Genomic DNA, 9,487 nt, shown 5'->3' with positions numbered 1-9,487 from the left:
CTCCTCCTTTATCTGCTGGTTTTATTACTATTTGGTGGTTAGATCTTAGAGATTCTATGGCCTTTTTCTCTGGTAGAGAGAGGTTGTTGTGGTGGCGCGTGTTGCTGATTATTTAATTGTTCATTCTTTCCCTGAAGTAGTCAATGTAGCGGTCAAGGTTAGGGTTTCGTCCACTGCGAGGTGTCCAATCTGATGTTTTTTGGGGTTTTTTGGCATTGATCTTTTCTTGAATGTTGTCAGAGGATGAGTTGTTGTTGGGAGTGGGTTATGCACAGATGTATTTGTTTGAGCCAAGCTCTGGAGCCCTGACTTATGTTGGATCACACAAGTTGTTTTGCTGGCTTCAGTGGGACACCACTTCCAAGAATAAGGGTATGGACAAACGTACAGGTAAACAGTAGCACAACTGGCAGGGGGAGTGGGGCAGAAAAGCAAGGCAGTCACTCTAGTTGCTGACTTAGAGGGCACAGCAAAATGCTTTTCCCAGCCGCCCCCAGTCAGTGCCATGGCAGAAATGGCCCTACACTGCCCAGCTGTAGGAGCAGGGTATGGGGACAGCATAGAGTAAGACCACTCTCCTTCCTCCTCCACTTTTCAGAGCTTGGCACAACAAATCTATTCAAGTCTCTCTTGATGCTGGAGGTCTGTCTGGTCTTGTCCCACACTGTAAATAGATCTCTTGCTTCACTGCCTCTTAACCCATTCCTTTACCATATACTAGGTTCATGGGTAAACTGAGGCACACAACATGATAACATGAACACATTTAAAACAGAAATATTGTAATACAATAAATCCTATAGTTTGTCACAATGAAATATGGGCATTCTAGCTAATGAAAGGCTTTGTTAAAGATAACCAATTCCTTCCCCTTCATTTAAGGAGCTATAATAGCACCCAATAGAATATGGCTTCAAGGGCTGGTCTGGGTGCTACCACACTGTAAAATTTAAATTAATAACAATACACAGTCCTGAGGTCCTCAAGGAAAAAAAAGTGCAAAGTTAACATTCCTGATATTGCTAACTTAAATAAAGGAACAGAAAAATGAACCTCCATATTATCTCAGGAACAAACAAAAAAGACACATTCCAATTCCTTTAATCTTTTGCATGTTACTTCCAAGTCTAAAACCTCCATTTCTGGAGCAAAGATGCAAACACTGTACTTTTTACAGAAGATTGGCTAGGGCTGAAGAGAGAAGGTGTCTGTGTATATCTGTGCTTGTGCAGAGCTAGTGAAAAGACTGGGGTATGGGTTTTGAGGAAAGGTCCCTAAAAATTCAAACTCCATTCACTGTGAATCTGTGCGTCCATGAAATCCATAAGTTAGGATGAGGAAATCACTGAACTATTACTGGTTTCCAAGGATGTTGTTCTTTGGTAATCTTGAGTGTATATCTTTTAAGATTGGGACAGTGTTCAAGAAAGGCACCTACCACGTCCTGACTCACCACACAGTAACAATGAATCTCTATCAGATTGGCACATTTCTTTGCCAGGTCGATTAGTGAGGCATTCAAGTCCTCTGAAGGAGTAGTGTGGAGCACCAGTCTTTTCAACATGGTGCTGTAACTGTTGGTGACAAATCTAACCTGGTTCACCATATAAGTGAAAGTATTAAGTTGTAAAGTGTCCACAGGTATATTTGGTTTTAGGATTCGTGGTATCTTCCAGGCAGGAACTGTATGGTCAAACTCCAGGTCTACACAGAGGTGAGGATGCTTCTGGGTGACAGCAGCCCAAAGCTCTTCAGAAATGACTGGGATGTATTTGTCCAGACGTTCACAGAAAATATCTAAGCCTGTGAAAGGCCCTCTGTTTGGCTTGATCAATTCCAGAAAGACATCATCAGACAGGCTGGCATAGTAGACTCCTAAGGTAGACAATTTAGGACACATTCTCAGAACCTCTATAATGGTTTCTGGCTTAACGTTGCAAACCAGTGTCCGGTTGTTGATGAACAAACTGTGCAAGTTTGGACTGCTGGCAGCTATGAGTCCAACAAGCCCATCATCAAGGGTGAATGGCATTCTCCGAAAATCAATGTGCTGAAGGTCTATGTGGTTCTCACTCTGACATATATTGCGTATGCTCTGTAGGATGTCTTGGCCAGAGTAGAAGTAAGGGTTCTCTCCTTGGCACATAATACACAGCTTCTGCAATTTGTGGTTCTGCATAGCCAACATGTCTAGGATGTGAGTGACGTTCTTCCGGTTAATCTCCTTGGACTGGTCAAATACAATCTTCAGGTGTTTGATTTGGCTTAGGAACTGGTGTAAACTCTGCAGCATGCTCTCCTCATCCTCTGAATCACAACTAGAAGAGCATTATAAAAAGTCATTTGCTGGAGCTACTATAAGTGAGCACAAAGCAGGGACTTTACTTTGAAGGACTCTCCATTATTATTACTGCTGCTACTGCTACTACTATTAATACTACACTTTTGTGCTATCTTAGAGTTTGGGTCTCATTTAATGTCTGCAATAGCAGCATGGCATAGTGGATCCCACATTAGCCTGGTGTCAGAAGTACTGAGTCCTTTTTCCAGGCCAACCAGTGGCCTGCTGACTGTTACAGGACCAACCACTTCACCCCCTCATGACTCTGTTTCCCTTCCAACACATCTATTTAGGTTCTAGCTTGTTGAGACAGATTCTCACTGACTTTGTATGCCGATTAGCCATAATCGCTGACTTTGTATGTCGGCAGCAGGGGTTGGGGGGTAACAAGTGGCTGGACGTGGAGCTGCCTCTCTGCCCAACTCCGCAGAGCACCCCCACAAAGCACGGGGCCTGGAGCAGTTGCCCCAATTCATTCCCTCCTAGGGACGGCCCTGGCGATTAGCCCAATGGTCCTACAATTCCTCAGGCACTATAACAAATAATAGTAACCAGAGCAGAATGAGTTTTGGAGCCTAGCAGGATGTACAGACCTGCAGGTGTGGGGTGCTGGTGGTTTTCATAAAGCTTATTTTCAACATCTATTTCAGTCAGATTCATGAAGTACAATTCAAATCACTACTTCACTATTCCTGAACTTGTGAATCCAGCTTTGGTGGCACCACAATAATTATTCCAGTGACCTGGGAATGCATACTAAGATTGCTGCAGCTTTTCCTTTGCACTTGAGTGGCTGCATCTACATGTGCCATTAGTGTGAAGAAATAAACTCTGGTGCAGTTTGTGCCAGAGTCAGCAGCTCAAGGGCACAGTGTTTACACATGTACGTGGGACTACAGCACTTTGAGCCAGGGTGGAGCAGCCCTGGGCCGGCAGAAAGCCAGAGGGGTCAGCCCTGGGCTCCGAATGGCTGTGGAGGGCAGCAGAGGAGCTGGCTGGGGCACAAGGGTGCTACACTACAGGGCTAGGCAACAAGCAGCCCCTGTACATTAGCACTCTTGTGCCCCAGCCAGCCCCTGTCACCATCGACCCATGTCTTTCTGCGCATGTAATTACTTCACGGTAGGAAAAGTTGGGGAAAATACTATCCTACAGCAGAGTTAATTAATTTACTGTGCCCTAATACCAGTGCATGCATAGACAATGACGCTGTACTGCGGGGCTAATTAGTCAAAGGGTACATGTAGATGTACCCAGTGTGGCCTGAGAGAGCATGGAACTAGGACTCAAGAGACCTGAGGTCTATTCCCAAATTGCTGAGCAAGCTTAGGAAGTTTCTTCACCTTCACCATGCCTCAGTTCCCCCTTCAGCAAAGTAGGAATAATGATACTGACCTTTTTTATAAAAACACCTCTATGTTCTACTGATTAAAAGTACTATAAATAGAGCTGGATACTAAAACCATTTTTTCCTTGAGTTTCTTTTCTTTGACTCTCAATTCTTAATATTTTCTTTTTAAAGAATGCTATCAACAAAAACTTTATTTTCCCTACCACAAACAGAATCTACCGTTTGCAGTTATGTTACTGACACAGGTTATATGTCTATGTTTGTGTAGGCCATAACTAGTAATGCTGCTTTTGTACAAAAAACAATTACGCAGAAAACAGATTATATGGCACTGCACACTCATGGCATTGATACTGATTGATATTGATATACTCCCATATTTGTCTCCATCCACAGCTTCAAGCATTAGAAACCACCCCCCTCACCTGATCTCTGTGAAATGCCACACTGAACTAGTAGTAACTGCTGCAGCCCAGTGTCTGCACACTTGGAATGCTGTGTATCTGTCTCGAAGAGACAGGTAGTAAAATATATGGATAAGGATTTCTTCTGGGATGTAATTCCAAAGGTGTGATGTAGGAGCAGGCATCTTTCTCATTCAGTTGGACAATCTTCCACGCTGCAAATAATGTCCTCAAAAAAAGAAAACATATCGGGATGGGAAAAAAATCATTAATTATTTGCCAAATCAAGCCAACCCTTGGCTATTTTAATAACACTCCTATTAAAGCTGGTCAGAACATTTTTAATCTTGAAAGTTCAACTAACTGAAATTTGATGGAAAAAGAATTGGGGTAAAATTGAGACAAAGTTTTGTCCAATATTTTTCCTCATTTATTAACCAAGCATCTTATATTTTTCATGTTGGAAATTTTTCAAGAATTCAGTTTCCAATTTTTTTAGCGCAATGAGAAATATTTGAAAATGTTTGCATCTTTTTCTATTCAATTAGTCCTAAACACTGTAATCACTGCACTCTGGTTAATGAAGATAATTTTTTTACTACCATTTGAATTCAAAACATGGGGAGGGTTTCTTTCTTTTTTCCCCTCTAAGCTCTGGGAGGAAAAAAAAGAAACAATCTTGAGTCTAAAACAACCTCAAGCATGAATTTTCCATTGTACACAAGAACAAAGAATTAAAATGAAAACTTTTGCGACTTTAGCTATAGTGGTTATTAGCTACAGCGGCCGGTAGCTAAGATTTAGTAATCTGGTAGACAGTTATTATTCCTGTGATCATGCTACTCACAAAATTATATGTAAATGTCTTGAACATGGATGTACTTTTCATTTCATTATACTTCTATGAGAATTAAAAGGGAAAAGTATATACGTGGAAAGCATTCTGAGACGTACAGCACAAAACATCACGTATCTTAGCAACATTACTCCTCGTTCCTCACTGGAGTTCACTCTCTACTTATCTTGTATACTTCTGTACAAATAGGACGTTTATTCTTCTCTTTCAAGCTTCTCAAGAACAAATGGGGAGTTTTAAAATAAAAGTACTTTAAAATGTGCAGGCTCCTTCCTGCCCAGATTACAGCAGCAGAGCTGCTAGTTTTCAGAATTTAATCATCAGATTTGTGACAGTGAGTATTGTTTTCAAATTCCCCAACTCTTGGGGTCATGTTGTGGTACACAAATCTCAGCTTTCCTTTTAATCTTTAAGGGAAATTTCTAGTCTTTATGGTCAGAGACATACCTGACAAGGCAAACTAAACATACATCTATGATTTAGAAACTAGAAAGAAAAGAAAAAGTAACTTCAATACATTTTTTAAAAACATTGTATGATTTAAGACCCAAGTTGTAATATTTAAATGTTTAAGGGTGACAATATTGCAGCTACCATTCTGTCTAACCAGATATCACATCTGCTTGTGACCTCCCTTCTCCTCCAAATACTTTCCTACCATTTGTTCAACATTCTGGCTTCCTCAATAGCAAAATTGTTTTTGCTTTCCCCAGTTGTGTATTTCTTCCCTGTTGTCTCTGGCAATGCCTTACAATGGTTGTTTTCAGTACTCTTATTTCCAGCTGTTTTAATAAATTCTCTTGCCATTTTGATTTCTGCCTACGTATTAGATAACCCATTATCACCCCTCCCATATCCAGCCTCTTGTGTTGCCAGCTCTTCTAACTTAATCCTGAGTGATCATTGTCTCAAAGCCCCAGATCCCAGTCTTGTGAAACAGAATCCTTTGATTGTACAAGGAAGCTTGAAAAACATGACTTGAGTACAGCCTATAAGCTCAGAAACACGAAGGCAAAGGAAGAAAATCCTGAGCATGCTCCTTTTCTATAACTACGTTATTTGCAGGGCTCGATTTCCGGGTGCTTGGCATTGGTGACATTGTTTGCTTACTTCAGTTCAGACTCTAAAGCGTTAATTGCCCGTTCTTTCCAGGAAGCGTCAGCCTCACGGATTTAGATTGGTTCCTATGAGCCATCAGCCCTCCCCAGATGATTTCCTCACCCCACCAGCCCACATGACCGATGAGCGGAGCCAGCAACTGTTACATGTCCTGGCAGCGCCGTGCCTCTCAGACAAGCAAAAAAAGCAAATCCCCCAGCCAATCAGAGGGACGGAGGAAAGGATAGGGCTAGCTTACCAAGCCAGCAAAAGCATGCGCTTTTGGTAGCCAGAGCAGAAGCGTGATGATTTAAAGCTTCTCTGGCCTATCAGATTTCATTGCAGTATCTCTCCCATCACCAGTTACTGGCAAGGCTGGAAGTGCAACAAAGGTTGTATCTGCAGAGACAGAGAGGTAAAGGACCCATCCCAACCGCCGCGTCCACGCCAGCCCCCAGGAAGCAGCCCAGGGAAAGGCCCCGAGAGGTTCATGAAGTCCGTGCAGCTTCCCAGAGAGGCAGTTGCTATGTTTCCCTGCTCCTAAGCGATTCATAAGGTTTCTGGATGTGGCTTTAGTTCCTCCACTATGAAGCAAGGGAAGGGGAGCCCAGCATACCGGTTGCAGTAGAACCCTTCTTCCTCTGTGCCTCCCCTCACTGCTGCTCCCGCCAGCCCCTCCAGGGGACTGGCCTCATCTACATCGCAGTCCAGCCTGCTACGTTTCAGAGGGTGGAGCGGGGGAGGAGATCTGGTAACTATGTTTGTCCTCCTTAGGAAAGAAATCCCTTCCCCGTCTCACAGTGAAAGCAAAGCTATTTTTATATCCTTCATGTGAAGAAACTGATTACAGCCTACACCCTTCCCCACTTTGTTTGTCATCACCACATCACATCCTAAACCTCCAGAAGGAAACAATTTCCCTGTCAGGGCTAAAATGTTAACACTTCACTACAGAAGGCTTCCTATATACTGTATTGTACTTGGCTGCATCTGCTGTGCTTAGCCCAAACCCAGGTAGACTGAATCTACCCCAGCAAGAAAACTAAGAGTCAGGCATTTTATGTGCTTTCCTAGCTCAGACTCTCTGTGTAACCATGAACAAGTAGCTTCATTCTTACAAGACTCAGCTTTCCACTCTATAAAATGGGAATAATTCAGCAGAGCTGTATGAAATACATCTGGTCTTGGGCAAGCAGTTGTGTTAACTGGAGTTCTGCTGTAATCCCTGCTTCACAGGTTCATCATGTAACAATTTATTGGTAGTGCTGAAATGATGTTGTTGTCATAATGGTCCAGAAAATATGGTTAAAAGATTATAAATTTCCTTTGTTGTACTTCAAGATGGGGTCTAGTGCTGGAGTGTAGCAGAAAGCCCCTTTTCCTCTTGCCTGCAGTTGCTCTCCCCTACTTGGATATGTTTTTCCTCTTCTACCTTTTCTTCCTTCCTTCCTCTTTCTTTCACTTTAAGATAAGGAATTGTGTTTTGAAATTTGTGTGTGTGCATTTTGTATCTCCCCTTGTATTTTGGTATTTTTATCTGTTTGTGTGCCATGGCATTTGTAGCTTATATTTTATACTCCTCACCTTTCAACTTTCAACTAAATGTGTTTTAGTAAGTTATACATTGTAACAATGTTAACAAGGGTAGGAATCAAACTGTCCTTCTCTGTATCAGGCAGCCCCTGAAAGAGAGTGAATCAGTGATTGAATGTGTAACCAGGTAGCACACAGCAATTATCACCTGGAAGCTGCAGATCAACCAACGGAAGAACTCAATAGAAGACAATGTAACAACCGGGAAATCTCTAAACGTCACTGATCAAGGGCTAGAAGCCCTGGCCTGAGTTAATCAACGCCAGAGACCAAATTTTGGGCTGAATATCTCCAGATCGACCACTCCCAGAGCCCTATTCTAAATTCATCGATGGACTCCCAAACCTGCACGTACATGTGGACGACCCCTGGGGCTGACAGATGCTGTCCAGTAGCCACCGAGAGAGGGGAAGTCCCACGAGGGTCAATGACCCCTGGATTGGGCAAACCTGAAAACTGGGGAGTCACCAAAGTCTGCCAAGGACAGATAAAAGGCAGTGAAAAGTGACCCTCAGTGGCGCCCTCTTGATCTCCAACTCGACCAGACCTGTCCAGCCAGAAGGACCAGCCGGCGACCCCCTTCTGGAAGATAACACCACGCTGAAAGAAGCCTCAACGACAGACTCCAGCGCTTGTAGGATAGGTATACCTGACTCTGTAGCCTGCTACTGTGTGTGTGTATGTGTGTGCATGTGTGTGTGTGTGGGGACCAGCCCCAAGGTTTATGATTACAGTGTTTCAATCCGCCTAATAAACTAGAATGTTAAGGATCCTGAGTTGGACATTTGTAGCCAACAGGACTAGTTAGGGCATCTCACTATGCATGCAGAGGTGTGAGTCCCAAACATTGCTCTGGATTTATGTTGAAGTCTTCCCCATACACGATCATTCTGCAGAGGAGTCAAAGGCAGCCAATGGCATACTAGTGACATAATTCCCTGTGTGCCACTGGGCACATCTACACGTGCAAAGAATCCAGGAGCAGTTTACTGATCTCCCAGCTCAATTCCTGTGGTCATGGGGCCCAGGCTCAGAGATCCTTATCTCCCAGTGCCAGCTCTGTGGTTGCAGAGCTAGCACTGGGAGAGAAGAACCTCCTAGTACTGGCCCCACAACCACAGAGCTGGTGCTGGGAGGTAAGGCTCTCCCAGCCCAGGCCCTACAATCATGGACAGGGAGCTGGGAGTTCCCTGCTGCTGGGGCAGGGGAGGCATTGTCCCCACCTGGGCTCTAGTGGCAGAGCCTACTATGGCAGCAGACAGCTCCAGGGGCAGGAAGCAATCTCCTACCCCTTGCTGCCCCGGAGCACATTTGCTCCTGGTCAGGTGTCTACATATGCACTACTGCTCAGTAAGTAATCTTGAGTAAATTTGCTACTTGCATTTCCAGGTAGCAAATTTACTCATGATTAGAGCCACTTACTGCTAGTAAGGCTGGGACAGAATCGCCGCTAGTAAGGCTAGGGACAGAAGTTACTAGTGATCAGAAACTGGTTTAAATCTAACAGAACAGGAGCAGCCATGTGGGACCTAGGGGCAGCAGCCAGGATATTACAAGCAGGAAAGCAGCCCTGGAGTCCACCTGGGTCTAGCCTGGCTGGGGCCACTTCCCTGCTTATAATGCCCTGGCTGCTGCCCCTGGGCCTTTTGCAGCTGCTCCAGGTGCTGCACTCAAGCATGCTACTTAGCTGGGGAAGCCCCACGGCAGCAGTGGAGCTACTGGGTGGTCAGTTGCAGACTGCCCCATGTGCTGCAGGGGTCAGCTGGCTCCTCCCAGGGGACCTGCCACTGCTGCTGTTCCCAATCAGGCTGAGCCCTGTGCGGGCCGGGCGCGCCCCGAGCCCT

General features: G+C 44.4%; 1 protein-coding gene across 5 annotated transcripts; it reads right to left on the bottom strand.

The window, feature by feature from the left end:
* Window positions 1-145: 145 nt before the first annotated feature.
* Window positions 146-7,497, bottom strand: FBXL8 (F-box and leucine rich repeat protein 8). 5 transcript variants are annotated; one of them, XM_006019048.3, is made up of 3 exons: window positions 6,310-7,497; window positions 4,118-4,325; window positions 146-2,318 (listed from the first exon to the last, which is right to left on the bottom strand). In XM_006019048.3, exons 2-3 carry the CDS (start codon window positions 4,288-4,290, stop codon window positions 1,343-1,345), a joined length of 1,149 nt encoding a protein of 382 aa, XP_006019110.1. In that variant the 5' UTR covers window positions 4,291-4,325; window positions 6,310-7,497; the 3' UTR covers window positions 146-1,342. The 5 variants fall into 5 exon arrangements, with proteins under 5 accessions (XP_006019110.1, XP_025054227.1, XP_006019111.1 ...); XM_025198442.1 differs by having other exon boundaries at window positions 4,118-4,311; XM_006019049.3 differs by having other exon boundaries at window positions 6,667-7,497.
* Window positions 7,498-9,487: the final 1,990 nt, after the last annotated feature.

This window comes from Alligator sinensis, unplaced genomic scaffold, assembly GCF_000455745.1.
Source record: "Alligator sinensis unplaced genomic scaffold, ASM45574v1 scaffold97_1, whole genome shotgun sequence".
Lineage (NCBI taxonomy): Eukaryota > Metazoa > Chordata > Crocodylia > Alligatoridae > Alligator > Alligator sinensis.
Note: the sequence above shows the minus strand (reverse complement) of the source record. Positions and strands in the feature narration are given on the sequence as shown.

Bases quoted from the DNA above. Each gene is read 5' to 3' on its own strand.
- FBXL8 (XM_006019048.3), bottom strand. From the start codon at position 4,290: ATGAGAAAGATGCCTGCTCCTACATCACACCTTTGGAATTACATCCCA. The intron at 2,319-4,117 runs GTGAGGGGGGTG...ATGCTCTTCTAG, and splicing joins TGGCATTTCACAGAGATCAG to TTGTGATTCAGAGGATGAGG.